Source organism: Hippichthys cyanospilos, chromosome 22 (assembly GCF_059441005.1).
Source record: "Hippichthys cyanospilos isolate Australia breed blue-spotted pipefish chromosome 22, RoL_Hcya_1.0, whole genome shotgun sequence".
NCBI classification, from domain to species: domain Eukaryota; kingdom Metazoa; phylum Chordata; class Actinopteri; order Syngnathiformes; family Syngnathidae; genus Hippichthys; species Hippichthys cyanospilos.
Window position 1 is genome coordinate 4319112 of NC_142390.1, and position 22024 is coordinate 4341135.

Sequence of the window (22024 nt, forward strand, 5' to 3'; positions counted from 1 at the left end):
TGTCTTAGGCGAGTCCAAAAACTGTCCCTCCAGGATTGGACTGTTGAACCATCCTGTGAGTAATTCATTCAAGATGTCGCTTGGGGAAAAGCAAACCAAGATATTTATTGAATTATTGAACACAGAGCATCCATAGAATCCTAGAATCCAGAGAATCCCGCGGGTTCGTGGTCACCGACGGACCAGGGGCCTTCGACTGCTGACCCGCGTCCACAAACCTCTGGCCGTCTGAGCGACGGTCCTCCTGCGAGGCAGTCGGAGGGACTTGAAAGGTTCCCAGATACAAGCTAGCAGGCCCGGTTCTTGGGGTTGCCCCAGGCGCTCATGGGAGATGTAGTTTATTCTCCGAAGCTGATTCCTGTAATAGTTCCTGAGGTCGCAGAGCTCCTCGGCCGCTGTTTCGGAAATAAAAGAAGCTTGGGATGGAGAAGCGGGTATCGGGCCGGCGGGTTGCTCTGCGGCTTGTAACGGTGATGGAATGTCCGCCGATGACGCGTTTGCGTGGGGTTTCTTTCTCGCCCTTTGAGGGGTGCTGGATTTACGCTTCGAACACGACTTAACTGGAGCACTGATTTGAACGTCGACTTCAACTACATCTCGGGGCATCGCGGCCGCCTCCTCGTCTTCTCCACTGTCCATTTCCTCGTTTGGGTTTATGTTCGGTTTTCTCGCCAGGTTCTTGTGTCCTTTCATTTGTTTCTGCTTCAATTGTGGGAGAGAAGCGTTTTCCGTTACAAAGGAGTCAAAGACGTTGTCAATGATCTCATCCTGCACTTCCTGTCATAATGAAAACCAGTGTGAGTTTCTTGACGAGAAATGATGTTCGTTACAATGGAGATCAAACACACGGGGAAACATCGGAAGCCGAAAAAATGATGGAATCATCTTCAAAAGGCATCAAATTACAGATCTTGGACGGGTTGCCAGCCAATTGCAGGGCACGCAGTGACGAACAACCCATCGAGCACCCAATCACAACTAAGGAAATTTTCAAATGCGTTTAGTTATATTCGATGAATGGACGAATGAAATCTCGCTCTCATTTACTTTGGAAGAACGTCTCATCGCTATTTTAACGACTTTTGAAGATTTTTCCATCATTCCCTTGACACATTTTTACCTGGGATCATTTAGTGAGAAGAAAACAACGCCATAAATATTGTTATGATTAGAATGTTAGTAATGAAAGCGTCTGGCATTTATACTAACCTTGTAACTCAGTATGACAAAAAAAAACTATCAGACATTTCGATTTAATCGTAAAAACTTATTTTTAGGCGAAGTCTCGAGCTGTATTCAGTTTCAGGCAAAACGCAAAGTTAGTTTCGGCATGCGGCTGATTTTGACGAGAAGGAGAATCGTTTTTCAGTACCGATTAGTCATGTCTGTCTTTAACTTCAATCAATCCCGTGTCTGTTGATCGCCATGCGATGAGTAGTAAAAAAAATAAGAAAAAGAATGATGGACTGTACTTAGTCAGCTTCTCCTCTGGGTGGGACGACGGGGGGGAGGGGGGGACTATGTGAGCTCTTTCTTGATTTTCTTGGACACCGGACCGTCTTCATCTCTCTGATCTGATCTCTTTACCGCTTTGGCTTTCCCGCGGTCTTTCTCTGTTTTTACCTGTTGGCCATTAATGACGACAAATCTTTAGCCCAAAGAAAATATTATTTGTATGCTCAACTGAGAAAAATGGATGATGACAGTGTTCCAAAACAATTTTCGTTTTATGCAATAAATCTATACGCGCGTTTCAGAATCATATTGAGCCAATCGCTGCAAGTGACGGCTAACGAGGTCAAAAACCCGTTTTTACCAAGCTGGCAGTGAATGATTTAATTATAGTGTGTAATAATTGGTTTGAGCAGTGATCTACCCCCTCGTAGTTTTTTTTTTTTAATCCGGGTACCCAATAACCAACATAAAAGCATTCTTAAAACAGAGTGATATAAGTCATACTGCAGACCGATTTCAACTCACCGAAGAAGGCTTTGAAAACGTCGTCTTTATCTTCATGCTCAGAGTGTGAGTTTGGCTCTTCAGCAGGGGAGCTTTGCGGCCCACCAATAGGTAAAAGTGGGTGGTGTATGGCGTGAAACTGAAATCCTCTCTAGGAAAAAACACAGGGCCAATGAGGAAATCTGAGGGTAGGGGTTGAAGTCCAAGCTAGTCCAAACGGCACGACACGTGAAGTAACCTAAGGTATCCTTGAAGCAGCAGATGGACGATCACATCTTCGACTTGCGATCGACACAGCGTAGTGGTTTCGATGAATTTCCTGTGCTTTACGGGGCCCTTCCCAAGCCAAGCGTCCACCAACTTTAAAGGGGTCAGTTTCTCATCCATGGATGCTGCAAGCTCCAAAATCTGGACCACTTGTCGAGCGTGTTGGGTAATGTCCACAGTGATGACAGCTGAAAAACGCAGAGACGTTTCTTATTAGTACAACTGAAGGTACAAACAACTAAAAAGAAAGAATAATGAGATTTGATTGTAAAACCTTAGAAAATGACCTCGATGGTGATGATGTTTGATTGCCTATTAATTTCCCCCAAAACTTGTATTGTCATAAAGCACACACAAACCTTCTCCATTGCGGCACGTATCGCACATCTGTTTGCAATCGCTTTCATCCCACACGTCATCAAAATGAACTGCCAATAAAGCGCGACGACACCTGCCAACCACAGAGGGGTCACGTGATCTATATGCACGTGCATTAAGGGGCTTATGGAAGCGTTACCTGTCAAAATTCTTGCAGTACGCCACCATCTGATTCAGCTTCTGTTGGCCGACATTCTCCATCACTACCATGGTGCTGATGCGGAAGATGTCGGCAAAGCCGAAATACACAATACAGTCGGCCGGACGATCGTCTCGGCCTGGAGATGTTTTTAGAGCAAACGTGACATCACTAAAACGTAGTACAGAATTAGCGCTTTATATCACGCTTGAATTTTTCTAATATTGTACCTGCCCGCCCACTCTCCTGGTAGTAGTTTTCAACTGACTTGCTGATAGTGTGATGGATGACGAATCGGACGTCAGGTTTGTCTATTCCCATGCCAAACGCCACTGTGGCTACCACCACCTATACGCACAATTATTCAACATTTCATCATTATTATGATTGTGACAAACAGGTTCAAAATAATAGCAGTCCAACATGACAGATCAGTGTTTTTTTTTTTCTTTCTCAAATGACGTCACTTTACAGCCACGCCTACCTGATGTACTGCAAAAAAACACTGGCAGGCTTAATCTTAATCAGTTGAAACAGTCTACAGCCTGTTAATACTCGATCTTGATCATCCGCAAATGAAGGCATTTTTGCTCAAAACTAAACCAAGGCTCATCGTTCTACATTGACGGAGTCATGGCATTACATAAAAGCGTTTGGGCAACAATGATGCATGACTACAAAAGGTGCACTTGTGGCTGTGAGTGAGAGAGCTGTACGTGAGGGTACGGGGGGGGGGGGGGCGGGAATAACAACACAGTCTGAGGCTACCTCTTTAAGAAAAGTTGAACTGTGGGGAACGTACATATAATGTTTATCTGCGGGCAAATCCTACTTTGCAGAATTCACTCAGGGGGTTTCCTGCCCCCATTAACTGCATTCCCTGATTGGTTAATTGCTGCCTGCATATGCACTGGATGTTATATTTAATGGTCTCTGATTGGTTTATCGCTGCCATCATGCGTACCTTACGTATTACGAAATGTTCTCAGTTGGAGTTATCATGAAAAAAAGGCAAAGAACTAGAGTCAAAACAATCTTTTACAAAAAAGAGAGAGCACCAAAGAAGGCGGTTACGGGTTTCAGAGTAAGACCATATAAGGAATTGTTTATAAGAGCAGGTTTCCGATTGAAATCTGGCATGGAATCACATATACTTGGATTTTCCCCAAGGTCCACTTGCGATGAGTACCGGACTTCTCGTCCGGGGTCAAGTTAGCGTGGTAAGGAGCAGCCAAGATGTTTCTCTGCCGGAGTTCTGAGGACACGGACTCTGCGTCCTTCTGGGAGAACACGTATATGATCCCTGCGGCATGAAAGAAAGAGTTTTTCTCATGCATATTGTTGGCGTTTGTAGATTTTACGAGTCTTGTTCACTGCGGTACCTGATTGGTCCTTGTATCGGCTCTTTATTAGTGAGATAATGTCGTTTATTAATGCGCTGTCAGAAATTTTGACACGAACCTAAAAGACATCGAGAACACCTATTTTAAAACATTTACAAGATTCATTGTGATCTAGAACAAAACAAAACTTTTTTCTGGAGCGATGTGAAAAGACTCACCCTTCGATGTGTGCGTATAGTCAGAATTAACTCATTCACTGCCAATGAAAGCTACATACGACAAATATTTCTTTCGACTGGGCTGTCAGCGAATGAGTTAATAGTGATGTAGAAGACAGTTTTAAGAATAATACATTTGAAGTTGTTGTTTTAAAGTCATATATATATATATAGAGCTTGATTTTATTGGTCAGGTCCTCAAGCTTAAACGAGTTTGACATCCCTGAATTAGAGGTATATACCGTATTTTTCAGACTAAAAGCTGCAATTTTTTTTCTCATGATTTGAGCCCTGCAGCTTATAGTCCAGAGCAACTCATGTGCTGGTTTTTTTGGTTGTTTTTCTCCTGTTTTGTTGTTTTTTTGTGTGTTTTTTTCTAGTCATTCCACCAGTAAAAGATATAAAGAAAAATAATAACAAAATTACATTTAAAAAAGATTAAAAAAAAACTTGACTTGTACGCAGAGAAATACAGTAAGCCGTGGATGTGAGAAATTGAGTGCATGAGGCTGTCATGGCTGCTCTACCTCATAATAGAGATTGGCGCGGTTGAATGAGGCCGTCAGTGTGATTGGCTTTTGCACACATAGGATCTTTGCGCAGTCGTTGAGGACGCTGACGGTTGCTGTAGCAGTGAGACCAATCACTGGGACCTTAGGAAATTGCCTCTTCAGGATGCCCAAAAGTTTATAATCTGCAATAGGCCAAAGACAAAAAAACTCAATCTTTCTATAGGTGGCTTCCTTTGACGTGATCTAATTACCCGGTCTGAAGTCATGTCCCCATTGGCTGCAGCAGTGCACCTCATCGACAGCGATGCGACTCAGGAGATTGGCGTTGTTGGCTTTCTCCAAGCGAGACATGAACATCTTGCTTTTGGCTATTTTCTCAGGCGTCACGTACAGAAGTTTGAATGGTGCCGTCTTGTCTATCATGCCAGCCAAAACGGCCTTGGAGTGCTCCTGTAAATACATCAAAACACATCTAAGGACTGCGATGTGAATATTGTGTTCTACGTTATCCGAACTAAAACACCAGCCTATTTTTTTCATGACTATCTGTTCATAGAAAATATTTCTAAAAAATGACTCAAATGCATTCCTTACCTTGCTGCTAGAGGCATTGAGCATTTCTGCCGCCAAATTGATGGACTTCAGGTACATGACTTGATCCTCCATCAGAGATACAAGGGGAGTCACGACTAGCGTGAAACCTATCACGGAGACATACTTTTTTTTTTGACATATCCGTCAAATAACAAAATACGTTATTGGGTCTTAGCATACCGTCGGAACAGATCGCAGGTAGCTGGTAGCAGAGGCTTTTCCCTCTGCCTGTGGGCATCACCAAAAAGAGATCTTTTCCAGACAGCGTGAGATTGATGGCCCTTAACTGTAGAGGTCGGAACTTGGACAGGTGAAATGAATCCTTCAGGTGCCGTGTCACATTTTTGGACCACGCAAAATCTAACAAGGTGAAAGAAAATAAGGTAGGGTCATTGATTATTTGGAGTAAACATCTCAGATCCCTTTAACTGTGAGGCGGAAGTACCCGCGTTATCATAGTGCTGCATTTCCTCTTTACTCATCTCAGAGCCGGTTTTAGATAACTGGCTTGACGAAGATGATGCAGAAGCAGCATCGCAAGCCTCCTCCAGCTTGCGCAGCAGCAGGTTCTTGCGGGAAGTCAACTCGTTTTTTTTTTCCAAAAGTTCTGCTATCTGTAGCTCCACTAACTCCAGTTCCGAATCAACAGAGTCCAGCTCTGCCTGAACAGCTGTAACAAAGCACAGTCAACAAACGTTAGGAAAAATGAAAAAGGTTCAACAATAATAAGGATTCTGTAAATATAATGTAGGGATAATCAGTGGTGCGCATTTTGCATTTTTGTTGGTCTATTAGTCAGTGGTTTCTAAATGAAACCGTGGCTCTGAAAAGCAGCACTTGCTCTTTTAATAGTAGGCTGCAAAGTAATGAGCAAAATGTTGTCAACAAATCTTGGAGATTGCGCGTCTATATATCTTTTGCGTCGCTACTAATCTCTTGCAATATGCTCCAAACAACAGCATTCAAAACGTTTTGTGGTTGCTTAAACACGGCAGACTCACCATTTCTCTGAAAAACACCATCCATGATGTTAATTATCCGTCAGAATTATACATATGGAACCTAAAAGGAAAAAAAAAAAACAGCAGGGGGGAATTATTACGTTGTCATTTATGAATAAAAAACACGCATTTTTCAGTTATCGCGGAGGGGTCCCGCTCCCAATTAACCGCGAAACGCGAGGGAGTACTGTACTTCATTTTTACACGCTGTTTCAAGAAAAGCTACAGAGCTCTTTCGTCGTTGAACATGAAAAATAAAATACATTATATTTAACGTGCTAAACATTAAAGAAATAAGGCACAATTACCAAGTAAACAAAGACATTCATACCAACCAAACTTAAAGTGTACCACCGAGCTCGCTAGCTTACCGAAGCGCGAGATAATGCTAACGTTCGTTCGCAAACCCGTTTGCGTTTGGAAATAAATTAAATTAACTCTTGCGTGGGTGACTACTCACCTTTCCAGCAGGGAAACACACATACAACTTCGACTTCAAATTTCAAACATGGCTGTTGCCATGATCAACACGAGTCTTCCTCCTTTTCAATTAACGGCGGATTGCAAGCAACGGTTAGGTGCATACCGCCACCTACTGTACGAGTGTAGAACTCAAGCAAAACTCAGCCAAGTTGCACGTCTGGCTCAAAAATTGTACTAGAAAGTGAAAAGGAAATGAATTGACACTTTCTGTAAATCCGATGAACTTCATTTCAATATCACAGTGTTATCTGCTATATGATAAATATTTCCCCACGGAAATTGCTGGTCCGAAGCACCAATGATTTATAAAGGAAAATGTTGAAAATGAACAGCGGTGCCCAAACTTTTTCGTCCCACCGTAGCATAAAGACATGAAAAGGCAAAAATAGGCATTTAAAGATTTCGTTTCTAGAATCCTATCACATTTAGTCTGAGCAGTTGAACGTGCTTAATTTTTTAAGTGAAGACATTTCGGTTCATTTCCATCGCATAAGCAAAGGGAAAAAAAATGCGCGTAAGAAATCTTTCCCACAAGTGTTTTTAATTTCCATTTTACATCACAGGAGCAAAATAAAATCAGACAAGTGTTGCGCAGCAAGGGAATATTCTTTGTCCATCAAAGATTTACAACACCAGCTTCTTATCAACTGAATTTTGTATATTAAATATACATGATAGTTACAGCCCCATTCATTGAAACAGCTGGACTGGAGGGGCATAAATATAGAAAACTGCTGTGCACTGAATGCAAGTTGGAAAATGATGTGGGCTTCCACCTAGCGTTGGGAGTGGTGAGCGGGGCCTTCTTACTCGATGCCAAGCTTCTTTTTCAGGGATTCGGGCATCTCGGGGGGAGGGGGGCGGGGCAGACGGAAGTAGACCTTGACCGAATCGTAGATGAACCACTGCAGAGCCGTCAGGGTACCGATCATGATGATACGGGCGATCAAGCCCTTCCACACGCCTGCCAAGCACAATCACACTTTCAGAAACGTCCTGAATAATTGTCCCGCTCAAGAATTACAGAGCAAATCAGGAGCACAGCACCCTCTAGTGGTGGATAAAAGAATCGCATACTATGGATAGAAACGGGTTTCAATCCTTGGTACTGACCTTTGGGTCCTAGCCTCTTGAGGACCTGGACAGCTGTGCTTCCCTTCTCCTTGTTCAGCACAGACACCACGGAATCAGCAGGGTGGGACACAATGGCGCAAAACACACCGGCTGGACGCAAGAAGGAACAACCAATTGAATTACCGCAACCCAATTCCAACGTTCCACCAAATAATCCATTAATTTAGGTACGTAAATTCTAAAGCAATTGATGACTTGTGCTAAATTACCTAATCCATAGCTAATACTTAATGATCCACTAGATTACCATCAGTAATTGATTACTTGAATCTACAAAAGATTTTTCTTTATAATCATTTTTCAAACTCAACCATGTTTTGAGTGTTACTATTGTGTTGGTGCGGTATTCCAACAATCTGAGTGCGCCAGTGTTATGCTGAAAATATGTTGGTGTCGCTCCTATTTCTCAACATGCACGCATCAGTCTGTGTTGAAGACATGTTGCTGTTATCCAACCGTTTTCAATGAAAATCTTCACACAATGACAATTTACTGTTTCCACGATAATATCTAATGTTACAACCTGCAGCGTATGTGTGACAAAAATGTCAAATTTTTGTTTACAAGAAGAGGAACCGCTGTAAGTTTATTTTTTGGGGGTGACAAAAGAGCGTAAAAACGTGTAACGCGGCTCAACCGATGACGCCATTCTCCCGCCAGCAGCGAAAGTGAGTTTCGGGCGACTTACCGATATAACCGGCCACAAACGTGACCACCAGCTGCTCCGATTTGCTGCACTCGCTGCGGGGCTTCGGAACGACATACTTATAGAGCATTTCCACCGTGCGCTCAAAGCAAGCAAATTTCATCATGGTGTAGGGGATCTGTCTCATCCACAGAGGCACCACGCCCTTGTAGAAACTGCAAAGGTGGAAAATCCGGTGAGACACGAGACGCTTTTAATTCAATATTCCGCAATGATAAATGTCCGTTCCCCTTGCTAGCAACACCGGGATTATCTCTCGTTTGTAGAAAACGGGAGTGCCGGTGTTGCAGCTAAGCTGGGAAACAGGTAGACTGCTCTCACACGCCAATGACTCAAGCACCTCCAACTGTCCAGCCAGAAAGCTGCCGAGGGCCTCGAGGGCCCTCCAGAGGTGGATCTAAGGAACGTGTGGCTTAGGAAGAGACGGCCCACTTACGCCCAGAGGCCCTCCTCGGCGTACATCTTGGGGACGCACTCTCGAAGCGTGTTAGCGTAGCCCGGCTGGGTCTGGATACGCACTTTGACAGCCTCCATAGGAGCCAGGGCGATGTCGGCGAAGAACTCTGCGCTGGCTGAGGCAGCAAGGTACAGCGATGTTCTCCACATGTAGGAGTTTTCCTGGTTGATGAGAAATTGAGCATTTTTTCGTTTAAACCGCAATTCCCCAAATACGGTGTTCGAACCTCCGTCAAACGGAAATTCCGGAACCCAGAAAAAACGCATTCAATTTCCTACGACTACATTACATTAACGGAACTTAAAAGCTATTCGGACGGCATTGACGCAAACGCGCCAAAGTGTCCGCTCCTCCTTTTTGGACGTGGCACTAACCTCTCCGAGCAGGTCGCTGTAAAAGATCTTGAACACTTCATAGAAGCCAAACTTGCAGAGTCCTTGCATGGAGTAGCCGATGAAGGTGGGCGCCCAGCCCTTGGCCAAGCCTCGGACGCCATCTTCCCTGACAGTCACGGAAAAGCCGTTGCCGATGCTCTTGTACTTGTCTGGGTTCACCTATTAAAAAGAAATCAACAAAACACAGTAAAGACAGTGCCATTGCTTTTTTTTTTTAATTTCCCCCCTTACAATTTAACACAGTACAATAAGTTAAACACGCTAATGTTAACTGCTGACGTCTCAATTTATGATAGAGCTGCGCCGAAAAAAAAAAAAAAATCGACAATCTGATCAATTATTAAAGTGTTGAATTTTTTAGACCTAAATTTAGTAAAAACCTTCAGAATTCAATTTCAAATACACTCAAGATTTCTTTAGTAGTAAAGGAAACTAGACAATCATGGTGTTGAATCAAAATAAGACATTCAAACGATCACTGTTAGTTAAAAAAAAAATCGATGGCTATTAAAGCTAAAAAAAAATCATTCATGATCAACGATTACATTTTTTTTAGTTGGAGCTCTTTCACAAGATTCTGAGTTACTAGCCTAACGGTTACTTCAATTGATCTGATTGTTAAAAACATTTTAACTTCCCCCACTTAGTTCAAAAATGGAAACGTTTTTATTTATTCTACTTTCTGAGGTTGTCACAATTGAATCTTTAGAAAAATCGATTATTCTCTTGATTACTCCATTGCATATTTAAATAATCGAGCATACCTCTTCAAAATATGTATTTCAAAATATGTAGGTCAACAAATACGACCTACAATTTACTTCACACCTCCATATTGCTTTATGTAGATTATCAATCTAATAGTGTTTTTGAACTCAATTTACAGATGAAGCCTCTCTTATTTTATGAGTGATGCTGCCAATTAGCTACTAAGAGGACAACAACTTCCTATTCTTCAAATTACCCGACTTGATCAACTTTTTTTTTTTTTTTTCACCTAGCCCTACTGCTTTTAAACAGGATTTCAGAAATCTGAGAAAATTTGAACAAACTGAAGTGTCTTTAACGACTGATTAACAAAAACACTCGGTGATTAATGTGAAAATTAACACATTACATACATGAACCGTTGTTATCGCCCATAAATCTGATGCTTCACAGTTCATAATTGTCATGGAGAATGTCTGGATGAGCTGCTGCCTAATTGTTGCCAATTCCAAGTGTAGCTTTCCATACAAACCTGCAGACGACACTTGACAAGGTCGAGGGGTACTACCGCTGTGTGTGTTAGGCCGCAGCTCAGGATACCCCCAAACCCACATAGGGCATAGTACTTTGAGGAGCCAAACTCGCAGCTAAATTCATCTGTAGTAGAAGGGTGACAACATACGTGCAACATGCAAGGGTCACATGCAACACACAAAAAAATCAAAACTGATTCCAAGCCACATAATGGAAGAGTCCTCAATTTAAAAAAAAAAACTTTAACCATACCAATTTGTTGAGGTTCCAATTAAATTTTGAAAAGGGCTTTTCCATTATATATGGCTGTCTCAAACATGCCACCATTTTTTTTGGGAGCACCAAAGACTTCATTAACAGGTGATTTCAGTATTACCTCAACCGGACCACAGTGATGTTTTGAAAGTGAATAATGCCAGCTCAGAAAAAAAGACTGACGGTATTTTCCGCACTATAAAGCGCACCTAAAAGCCCCTTAAAAAAAAAAGCGGATGGTGCGCCTTATATATGGATCAATAGTGAGATTGGGATTCATAGATGGGGAATGAACTGATAAAGATTTTCCTTGTTTCTTTTATGTGTTTACAGTTGAATGAGGTTGCTCATATTGACTGAGTTTAGAGTTATTATTGTTATTAATTTGATTATTACTATATTGTGATTGAAAAAGTTTGAAAATATGTCATTAATTGAGGGTGTGCCTTATAATCCGGTGTGCCTTATAGTGCGGAAAATACGGTAACAAATTAATGTCAAACTGCACAGTAGTCAAATTGGTTATGCTCACCCCTACGTAGTACAAACATGTGCAAACCATCAATGTGGTCCAAGATAATAATACAACAATAATCAAATAGACATCTAAACATTTTTTTTGTTATGTCATATGAAATAACTATCCAGCAGCTGTACTTTGGTCTTACCTGTCAAGTGAGACTCGGCAGCATTAATACAAGCTAAACCTCACTTCTGAGCCAAACCAAAAACAAAAAAATGCATTCATGGACTGCTCAGTCAAGAGTTCATGTATAATCCCACTCAGTCTAGTCCTTGCCCTAAACTCTTCTGTTGGTCTAGAGGGTCAAATGGCATCACGTGCGTGCGGTGGGCACAAAATCAATGAGGCATGCAGCCATGTTGTGATCACTCCAATATGCATGCCGGGGGCCAGGGTTGGAGACTTTGCTGTTTGATTGTATGCATTTTCACATGCAAATTTAAAACTTAAAAAAAAAAAGGGGGTGGTGTCGATGGATGGTGCGCAAAAACTGACACAGGGCCGGAAAAAAAAAAACAGACCTGCATTCTGCATTTGACCAGATCGAGGGGAACGACTGCTGTGTGCGTGGTGCCACAGCTCAGAATCCCACCAAAGCCACACAGGATGAAATACTTCTGAGAGCCAAACTCACAACTGTCTCCCTCTGAGGACACAGGTTAGATTTAAAAGGAGGGAAAAATCACAAAAGTATAATAACCCGATTACTAATACTGACAGCGATTGACGTCAAAGACCAACTTTAACTGAGCCGGTAGAATGTTAACGCCCTCACACCAATTGACGGCTTAAAAAGACAAAAACACATTTCACTTGGGCGATGAGTCAATGAGTTAGAAAATAAAATCAACAACTTAAGCTGCTGGTTTGATTATCCTCTAGCAATTCTGAACTACCAGTTACAAACTTCCTAGCTTGGCGTTTTAAATACCAGCCAAAACAAAGGGCAACAGTGTTGTCAAAAAACAAAGCAAAGTCAAGCTAATGTCACCTCAGTTTCACTATTCTTTAAGAGTATAAGACACACTTATATAAGTATTATAAATGGAGAGGATCATGCAAAAATTATGTCGCCAGCTGATTAAATTAAAAGTTGCGTTGGTATCCCCTTTGACTCGTTTATTAATTGTGTTCTTTTGGCATGTATAAATATTCATAAACGTGGTGAAACAGATGCTGCACAACTTCAGGTATTCAAAGATAAAATGAACAAAATTGGTGCTGCATTCACTTACTGTTCACATTGTGGGAAATCTGAAAGACACTTGACGAGCGACAAATATATAATTTACGGATATGAACGCAAGACAAAATAAAGAGTTAACAAAAGCTGGGATTGATTTAGTTCTGCAATAGTTTTTACATTGTTGGCAAACTGTTGGTGCGTCAGTAACATAGAAAATAACAGAATTTGACCCCAAGATTAAGGGTGCATCTTATAAGTAAAGTAAAGGATTGCCTCCCAAAAAAAGGATGCTGCTTTTACAACCAAGCCCTGCCAGGACAATTTGTTCCCGATTGACCAGTCATCATAATTGTTACAGTAACTTTACTACAAAATGAATGCAATTAAAATAATTGAAGCTATGTTGACGCTGGACGCTTCCCAGATCCATTTGGGGTTTTAGGCTATATTAAAGGTAGATATCAATGTGCCCTTCCTTGTCCTCCATTAGCATCTTAGCTTTAGCAAAGGCCCAACTACTTCATGTTGCTTGCGAGCGAATATGATTAACAGATGAGATGCATTACACTTAATACTCATACTAGTGAGTCCAAATTCAAATGTTTACAGGGGCTCGATTAAAGAAGATTGTGATAAAACCAGGGTCTCGAAAGCGGCCCTAGGAGGAAGCAAATAGTTACCGTCTGCCGTGGCGGCTGCTGCAAATCGGCGTGTCCTCTGTACATTCTGTTGTGGCTCCTCCACTTTCTGGAGGGTGAACAGGGGGGCGCTGAATGGATTGGCCCGGGCCAGCTGCATCAAAGTCGAGGGATACATGGTGCCTGTCCGCGGGGCTCTGCTGCAATGAGCAACAAGTTAGCAAGGGGTGGACTACAGCTAAGACCCCCCCCCCCCCCTCCCCCCATTCCTCCTCTAGCATACGCGAAAAAACGTAAACGATAAATGGTATGTAACGTTGTTTGCGAAATCAGGCAAATCGTTTCAGTCCAGCGTAAACTAAAGCACTGAGGAGTGACGTCATTAAACGATTCGTTCAAATTCAATCTACCTGTCCAGTCACATGCTGTATTAGCTTCTATGCTACACTGCAATGCTAACACGCTAACATGACCGCTACAAGGTGGAATGGTGGCGCTTGTGTCAGAGAAGTAAACAAAAAGACAAAACGTTTTACGGCATTGACGTAACGTAAGAAGCTAAGCAAACATCGTAATTTTGACGGGTATTTTATGTGTTGGCTTTTTAAACGATTGGTTTAACTTACTTTACTTAGGTCTTAAGATGGCGCCTCCGCTTAGCTTCAAACCGGCGGCTCAGAGAGAGAGAGAACGACCTCCCGGTAGAGCTTTGTCCTTTGGTGACGTCACTGATCGACCAGTGGGAGGGTTCATTTGCTTCTTCTACGCTACAATTGAATTCAATTGCTCTCGAGTCCACCTATCAGTAGAAGAAGTAGTTACACTAGGAGAAATACTGAAGCGTGGGTGGAAAAATCTGAACGATGCTGAAAGATCCTAATAAACAAGTTAGAATTATTTTTAATAATTTAAAGAGAACAGACAGCAGGACAAGTGCTTGTACTCTCCTTACACTTTTTGAGAGTATAAAATTGCACTGTGTACGAGGATATTTTCATCTGATTGTATATGTGTTCAATCTACGGAATGATGTCAAATGTTAATGAATGTAATTCATGTAGTCTCAAATGGGAATTAATGTGCTTTTTTTTGGTAGGGCGCGGATATTTTGGCATTAAAATTTTCAAGGTAACTAAATACAATCAAACACTACATTATGGGCAAAAGGGGGAAGTTTTTCTCCTAAGTTGTTTTTCATGGGCCACGCAAGGGTTAAACCCATAAAATGCATTTAAATAGGAACAAAAAGTGAGCATAGCTTCAGAAAACCATTTTAGCTTTTGCCAAAAAATACTTAAAAAAAACACGTCAATAAATTCAATTGCATTTCAATAATTGTGACATGAAAGCATAATTAGGTAGAATGCAATAACACGTTTATTATAAAGAGAACTTTTACAGAAAAATATTTCAGGCTTACATATATTTGGATAATAAGCTTATAAACCTGGCTCAAGTCCAAAATAAAACCTCATAAATCTTCAAAGACACCACTAATAAGACTTGCAATGAAAGGCAAGTGGGAGAAGTAGTCTCTCAACCACAGCAAGTTCAAACACACCATGCAATTTAAGAGGGAAAAAATTAGTGAAAACCATGTGCATGATCTTTTCAGACCATCCATGAAAATACCTCTAACTATAAATGATTAACGAGGAAACGTATATGTTAAGAACAAAGTCCTCCCTCCTAAATTAATCACAAACTCTATGCGCTGTTGCTGCCGATGCCCACCTCGGTGTCATCTGTTGCAAATGGGTGGTTAGTAATGGGTTCCATGGCTTCGTAAATAAAGAAGAAGAAAGCGAGGCAGACTATCAATATGAGCGCCTTGATCCAAAGGGGCATGCCTGGGCGCACTACTGGGGTTACACCAGTAGAGGGCGGAGAAGAGTGAAGCATAGATGTGCTTGAGCTTAAAAAGGGTTTAGAAGAGGAGGAGTTGACTCTGTTGATGAGGCGGCTCTCCGTATAGGAGGAAGAGGTGGAGTTGCTGATGCTCTTGGTGATTTTGGGAGAGAATACAAGAGAATTTTCATCATTCCAGATGTCGCTGGAGATCACCGGCCGACCGGCGGCGCCCCAGATTGGTCGTCTACAAGTAGCCCTAAGGAAAAAAGCGAAACCAATCAGTTTTTCGCAGCCTCTGATGTTAAAATGTGTGACGATCATCCTTCAAGTGTTTGAGAACTTACAAGTTTCCTGTTGAGCTATTGCCATCATTGGAAAAGAGCTCTTTAAGAACATCTTTCTCTTCCAATTTGGAGGTTTGCTCACTGGCTGCTATCTTCTCCACCTAAAGACACAGTCAGATTCATTTATGATTGAAAGAACTTGGTCAACAATGTCGTCTCTGCATGGAAGCTTGTGAGGTTCAACCACGCGGCTGTCAGACAACTGTCACAACAGACCCTCAACGACCGTGTTTAAAACCAGCGCAATTTCATACGTTCAACCTTAACCAGCCATGCGGCGAGTGAGAATAGCGTCACCACCCAAAACAGACCCTTGGAGGAAATTTTATAGAGAAAAAGTAATGGGTGCCACCACTGTGATCAAACTTGAAAAGTTCCCTTGCCGACCTTGGATTCGAACCTCTCAGACATTGACCGATGGGGCGAAATAAAGAACATGGGGCTAAAAGAACCACGGTCACTTTTGTTGGGGCTTTGTTGCTCCGGCTGTCTTTTCAGCTTGAACAAAACAGAGTGATATTAGATACATGAACGAAAGCACGTGGAAGTTTTCAAACGTGAGTGCAACACACCCGAAATGTCGGTGTCAGAAGTGGTAAACTCTTTCTTAATACTAGACCGGGTCTTGGCTCAGGATCCTACAAACACCAATCAAAAATCTAGTAAATGACTTCTTGTTTTCACACTTGAAACACATCCATACAAAGACCAATAAGTAGATGTCTGGACTCTTAACATAAAATCAAGTTCATTGATCATGCAAACAATTGTCAGTTGCAGCCCTATTTAAATCAAATAAATAAATAAAATATGTTCTGGTAGACAAAACAAAGCTGACCTCCAGCAGAGCTGTGTTGAGAAGAGCCTCCATTGGTACTTGTTGCAGCTAAAATAGGTTTCAAACAGAAGGTGGTTGGATAAACGTACGCTCTCATGCACAGGTGTCAAACTCAAGGGCCGGGGGCCATATGCGGCCGGCCAAGTTCTAATTATGATTTCAAGTTTTCGGTATTTTTCAAATTAGTTTGACTTTACAGTCAAAACGGCAAATTTTTTGCCAGTTGGATTTTTCTCAATTGAGATGAGAAACTCAATGCCATTTCATACTGGTAAATAATATATCAGGGTGAGATAAGCAGAGGCTTTGGTCATGCAAACATGTGGGAAACATTGCCCCCTGGTGGTAGGATGACAGAAGTTCTCGATTTGACATGTGCGTTAGCCGGCTTTTTGGACGTTAATATCGCAGAGTAATTAATCGTGGCAGCCAATATCATGATTGCGATTAAAATTCCATTAATTGTGCAGCCCTACAACATTACAATGTGGCAGATTAGTTTAACGCCGCTGCTCTAATATCAGCGATTATGGTAGAATAATATTACACATGTTGCATTCAACATTCCAATTGCTGTTTGAAAAGAAAACATTTATGGAGGAACGGGTGCATTCCAATTCGCCGGGAAGAATAAATAACAGGAAAAACGTTCAATTAAATGCCTTTCTGTAAAACGTAATGCCGGCAACTCGTAAAAAACAGAGACGTTATAGATGGAAGGAAAAGTCAGCCTCCAAAAGAATCTGCTATGGCGTGGAAACGGCTAATCCGCGTCATGTGCTTTGAGTCTGACACACAACATGACTCGAAATGAGATTTGAAAATGAACTGGGAGTGACTTCAACTGTACTCAAGCATGACCCCCCCCTCCCCCTCCCCCTCCCCCTCCCTTGTGGCATGAGGATAAATTATAATGAAACCCAGATGTGTCCTTTCCAATCTCTATCACTTTTCTGGGAGTTAACAGTAATTAACTCCCTTAACAGTTAACTTCTAGAGACAGAAAACGATCTAGTTCAAGAACGGGGAAAGACATAACCGCCAAATGGATGTTGAGGCGCTATACTTACAGTCTTGTGCTCGCTGCTGCGAGTGCGGGTAGTGACTGGAGTTTTTCCTCGGCTTCGAACCGGCCTCTCCACCACCGGAACTGGTTCGGGCTCAAACACTGGCTCGGGCTCCGGTTCTGCTACGAAATCTAAAAACAGACAATACAATGATAGAATTCTTGTCTCATATTTTCCGCGTTATGTAAACAATACAAAATGGATATTGCATTTATGTAGATACTAGTAAAGCCCGCAACAACTTTTGCCCATACCGAAATTTCATACGACGTCAAGACACAGCCACTCAACAAATACTTGAACTTATCAAGAACTGTCTGCAACTCACTGACTTCCTCGCTGATTAGCCGGGGAGCTATTTTCTTTTTTTTTTTTTCCTCTGAAAAGTGGCTCCAAGATGTGCTGTAAGTGGACTCATAGTTTACAATGTCGAAAAGCTTCGAAAAGTATTGCAATTTCATCATTTTACTAATACATATTCTTCCTATTCTGAGGATATTTGTTTGTTTACCGAAGCGGCTTGGACTTGCTGTCGGGGCTGCGTATCATTCTCGCGAAGGTGCAAAGGAGATCATTTTTGTTGTCATTGTGACGGAGAACCCACGACAAAAAAAAAGAAATAAATAATGTCCACCCCTGTACATAGAATCATACACTTACCGTCTTCCTTGTCGCTATACAAGTCAGATTCAGAGTTGCCGTTGTCTGTTACCGTTGCCTGTGCTGGGCCGTCATCAAGAAGCTTCTGCAGTTTCTTCTCATACAGTTTACGTGTGGACGCTGGAAAGAAAGCGGGATGCTCAGTATCACACAACCATTGAAAAAGGTCAGAAAAATTGCTCATGGGATTTGTGAATATTACACTTATGGGCAGTGTGTGATATGAGGGAAGTATACGTTTTTTTTTCAAATGTGGACTCACCCACAATTGGGCCAGGATCTTGTCCGTGTCGTAGCAGCTCAACCCTTAGATAATCATCAGTCAGGGTAGTCACGTCCAACACGTCTGGATGAATGTTGTCTGTTTTCCTGGGCGCTTTCTGTGAAAAACAGTCGCTTGGTTGAGCATTTATTAGATTTTTTTTGTGGACATTTCTTTATTTATTCAGATAGCAGCTTCAAGGACTTAGATTCAAAGTTTCTGTGTCACAGACAGCGTAAGATACTAAACCGGACTACCCTGGAACTTGAAAAACTCACTAAAGTGATCTATGAAACTAGTGATCTGCCACACAAGTGCAAAAAAAAAAAAAAAAAAAACATAGTGCAAGATAAATTGAGCATAAATGTATTAAATCTGCTAAACTACTACTAACACAAAGACATGACAAAAATTAAAGTTCTTATAAAATAACTGATTGTACCACGCAATACATTGTGCATTTTTTCCCCCTTTTTCTTCCCCCTTATTCACTGTTGGCTCCAGTAAAAATCCGCAAACTGCATAACTGACATCTCTTGAAATGACTTATAACCGCATAACTCAAAACAGACCATTTTTCTCCATATATCTGCGGTTGGATAACATTAATTTGAATGGGAATCAGTGATATGATATCATTTAGAAGGCTTAAATTGAATAAAAAGACCTCTAATTTGATTAAGTTTGCAAGAATATCCCAAGTAAGATGATCAGCAAATCATCCCCGAAGAACTCATCTTCAGATAGTGGTGATGACTTTTAGACACATTAACATTCAGCTGTGTCCAAAAAATAAAGCATTGAAATTCAAAATCATTTTATTCTTGCAACATTAGTTGTTCAATATACAATATAGAACGGTCTATGAAAGTGCCATCATTTTGTCATTTGATTAACACTGGCTCGTTTTGATTGGACAGCCCTGAATTATATAACCACTAAGTCAGGGGTAGACTTCACTTGTTTTTGTAAAATTCACAGAAACAGTAACAGTGTCCACTTTGAGACACGTTTTCAAACTCACAAATTCTGCACATGGTCAAACGATAACACGCCCAGGGATCATTCAAATTTGGAACCCAGCTGAAGAATCTCAAGTTTGCGCTTCATTTCCTCAAGAATGCTGCCTCGCGTCTATATCGAGCCTCACTCTCCTTCTGTCCAACACTTGTCTTGTAGTCTGACTACGATTCGGAGTGCATATAAAACACTCCAAAATTGACTTTATAAAATAAATAAACAAACAAAAAAATGAAAACAAATCCCCTTCCTGTTGTCTTCAAACATAAAACTACTCTTTTTTGCTGAACAAAAACCCTTCACGCGTGACAATATATTCAGCTTTATACTCCGCCGTGAGGATACTATGCAAAAAATTTGAGGAATTCATTTTTGTGCAGAACGTTCACCCCCACCTCCTCAGATACTGGCAGCCTATAATCAGTCAAACATGCGCATCGGGTAACATATGATGGATATCACAGCAGTAAAAGGCAAAGGTCCTAATTACAGTACTTTACAGGACCTGGTCTGCCGTCTAGGTGTTACCTTTAACATAAAGTATTTCCTCAATTTTTTTTAAACAAGAGCAAACATGGCCTCTCAAACATTTTGTGACCGGGAACATCGCAGCAATTTGAAAGAGTTTGTATCATTCAATACAATAATTAAAAAAAATCCTCGATAGCAATCCAGTTTTAAACTGTGGTGATATATACTGTATATATACATATTTTTTGCTACAACCAATAAAAGCGGAGCCCTCCATAAATCTTGACGTGTTGTACACAGATGCCTTTCAAATCTTGAAACTGCGCATAGAACATGCAACCTTCCCTACAGGCACCCAAAAAAAGACTTTTATGACATGTAATTTCACACTCACATTTCACGCAGTCATCTGTTGTCACATCTGTTCCAAAATATGTCACCGGATTATGCACAGTGTCAAAAATGTCACTAGTAAATAACTGTTAAAAAATTAATACCCAAATACAATTGCAAATATGTTACTCATCTTGCATACAAAAGTACAATGGCTAATGAAATTTAGGATTCCCTAAATGTCAGGTTGTGTAGAATGAAGGCGGTTGTTGACTGAGAGGGATTATTACAGAAGAATGTTGACAATTTTGACCCAACAAACAACCCACTCCATGCCCTATACTAACGCCATTTTCATTCAATTCCAAACAATGTGTTTAAAGTTAATTTTCCTAAAAGTAAACCATTAAAATTGATTTATTATGATATTTATATGAACTATAAATATATATGAAATTGACTTTTAATATAGTTATAATTTTACAGTTTATTATAGTGATGATATTGTCAGGTTATTAGGCCAGCAGAGAAGGCAATGCTGGCCCTGACCACTTTGTAAATCACAGGCGTCGATCTCCAGTCCTTGAGGGCCGGTATTCTGCATGTTTATGAGCCTTCTCTCGCAAACACACCTGATTCAAATGATTAGGATCATTTTTAAGAGTTAATAATTTGAGTCGGATGCGATGATGTGAGAAAAGCGGAGCACATGCAGGATACCGGCTCTCGAGGACTGGAGTTTGACACCTATGTTTAATAAGGGCAAAATTAAGCTCTCTGTGATTTCTTTTCAATGTTGACTCTATGATGTCACAAAGCAATTGAGAAAAATTGTCCTAGTAGGTCCACGAGGAACTTGTTGAGTAGATAACTTCAGAGGACCCACGACAGCTGACATGAAATTCAAACCCCGTAACAAATGGCCCATACTTGCGCCATATGGTCTTTTGAATCGGGACAAGGAGAAATAATACAAAAAAACAGCTATATTTTGTTTTTCCTGAGCTGAATTTGGAAAATGACTCACTTTGCCGGACGAGCGGCTCCTGCTGTGCACCAGGGGAGGGGGCAGCTCTTCGTCACTGGAGAAAGTATCCAGAATCGTGGCAACGATTCGATTCTTGTTCTGCGCGGTCAAATTCTCCAAATAAAGCTGAACGTACACGTCTTTGTTGTGGTTGCCGCTCGGGAGCTTCACGTTGTGGGCCAGCAACTCGCTCTTGAGCATATCCTTGGTGAGCTGCGACGGGTCGTCCAGGTACTCCGGCATGTCGGCGTGCGAGGACAGCGCCATGGATTAAGGCAACCGGGGTGAACTAGCGAGTTTACGGCTGAGGCAGGAAAAATTAAAACAGGGGCGGTTGACTTGCGTCTCTTGCCGGGATGATCCTACAAAATACAACAATGTTTAAAATATGCAAAATGCGAAGGTGATAAAAAAAAATGAAAGAACTATAGCTCCTGCTGAAGTCACGTTTTAGTAGCCGGATTGCTAATACTCTTCCCACTGGGTGAAGCGTGCCAGCAGGGCGTGACTTTCTGCTTTGTGATTGGCTTCGTAAGATAGCGAGTTGCTTTCTCGTTGGTTAAGAGGGCGGAAACGATTGACGACGATGACATCACTTCAATGGACCCCGCATGCTCGCCTTTCGGCACCCGCATATTCGCTGATATGCATATTTCTTTTTTTTGTTGTTTTTTTATTTTTTCATGTTTTTTCGTGGAAACCGCAAGTCGGCTTTATTACA

General features: G+C 41.4%; 3 protein-coding genes and 1 non-coding gene across 9 annotated transcripts; all 4 read right to left on the bottom strand.

Annotated features, from left to right (window-relative positions):
• Positions 1-80: 80 nt before the first annotated feature.
• recql (RecQ helicase-like) lies at positions 81-6945 on the bottom strand. Its single transcript, XM_088406615.1, has 15 exons — positions 6872-6945; positions 6412-6472; positions 5856-6080; positions 5591-5770; positions 5411-5517; positions 5068-5266; positions 4832-4998; positions 4126-4204; positions 3898-4046; positions 2974-3091; positions 2744-2882; positions 2586-2677; positions 2198-2414; positions 1981-2110; positions 81-777 (listed from the first exon to the last, which is right to left on the bottom strand). The coding sequence occupies exons 2-15, from the start codon at positions 6434-6436 to the stop codon at positions 172-174; spliced, it is 2433 nt and encodes an 810-aa protein (XP_088262741.1). The 5' UTR covers positions 6437-6472; positions 6872-6945; the 3' UTR covers positions 81-171.
• A 471-nt stretch (positions 6946-7416) lies between these two features.
• LOC148405521 (solute carrier family 25 member 3-like) lies at positions 7417-14207 on the bottom strand. 3 transcript variants are annotated; one of them, XM_088406718.1, is made up of 8 exons: positions 14057-14207; positions 13473-13630; positions 10827-10951; positions 9566-9745; positions 9171-9352; positions 8717-8889; positions 8008-8118; positions 7417-7858 (listed from the first exon to the last, which is right to left on the bottom strand). In XM_088406718.1, exons 2-8 carry the CDS (start codon positions 13606-13608, stop codon positions 7701-7703), a joined length of 1065 nt encoding a protein of 354 aa, XP_088262844.1. In that variant the 5' UTR covers positions 13609-13630; positions 14057-14207; the 3' UTR covers positions 7417-7700. The 3 variants fall into 3 exon arrangements, with proteins under 3 accessions (XP_088262844.1, XP_088262845.1, XP_088262846.1); XM_088406719.1 differs by lacking the exon at positions 10827-10951 and adding an exon at positions 12128-12252; XM_088406720.1 differs by having other exon boundaries at positions 13473-13627; positions 14057-14198.
• On the bottom strand, positions 8952-9145 carry LOC148405522 (small nucleolar RNA SNORA53). Its single transcript, XR_015864321.1, has one exon. It is a non-coding gene; the product is annotated as a small nucleolar RNA SNORA53 (small nucleolar RNA).
• Positions 14208-14784: 577 nt separating the features above from the next.
• LOC148405523 (lamina-associated polypeptide 2-like) lies at positions 14785-21827 on the bottom strand. 4 transcript variants are annotated; one of them, XM_088407043.1, is made up of 8 exons: positions 21304-21826; positions 18453-18570; positions 18191-18310; positions 17534-17661; positions 16464-16511; positions 16198-16263; positions 15626-15726; positions 14785-15537 (listed from the first exon to the last, which is right to left on the bottom strand). In XM_088407043.1, exons 1-8 carry the CDS (start codon positions 21568-21570, stop codon positions 15138-15140), a joined length of 1248 nt encoding a protein of 415 aa, XP_088263169.1. In that variant the 5' UTR covers positions 21571-21826; the 3' UTR covers positions 14785-15137. The 4 variants fall into 4 exon arrangements, with proteins under 4 accessions (XP_088263169.1, XP_088263170.1, XP_088263171.1 ...); XM_088407044.1 differs by lacking the exon at positions 16198-16263; XM_088407046.1 differs by lacking the exons at positions 14785-15537; positions 15626-15726 and adding an exon at positions 15766-16123 and having other exon boundaries at positions 21304-21827.
• Between the last annotated feature and the right edge of the window lie 197 nt (positions 21828-22024).

Coding starts and splice junctions, on each gene's coding strand:
- recql (XM_088406615.1), bottom strand. CDS start 6,436: ATGGATGGTGTTTTTCAGAGAAATG. Junction 4,999..5,067: donor GGGACATGACTTCAGACCGG/GTAATTAGATCA, acceptor GGCCTATTGCAG/ATTATAAACTTTTGGGCATC. Junction 3,092..3,897: donor GGACCTTGGGGAAAATCCAA/GTATATGTGATT, acceptor TTGTGCGTATAG/GTGGTGGTAGCCACAGTGGC.
- LOC148405521 (XM_088406718.1), bottom strand. CDS start 13,608: ATGTATCCCTCGACTTTGATGCAGCTGGCCCGGGCCAATCCATTCAGC. Junction 9,746..10,826: donor TTGTCAAGTGTCGTCTGCAG/GTTTGTATGGAA, acceptor TCTTTTTAATAG/GTGAACCCAGACAAGTACAA. Junction 9,353..9,565: donor ACAGCGACCTGCTCGGAGAG/GTTAGTGCCACG, acceptor CTCATCAACCAG/GAAAACTCCTACATGTGGAG.
- LOC148405523 (XM_088407043.1), bottom strand. CDS start 21,570: ATGGCGCTGTCCTCGCACGCCGACATGCCGGAGTACCTGGACGACCCG. Junction 16,512..17,533: donor GCAGCAGCGAGCACAAGACT/GTAAGTATAGCG, acceptor AACCTATTTTAG/CTGCAACAAGTACCAATGGA. Junction 15,727..16,197: donor TTCTGACACCGACATTTCGG/GTGTGTTGCACT, acceptor CTGTGTCTTTAG/GTGGAGAAGATAGCAGCCAG.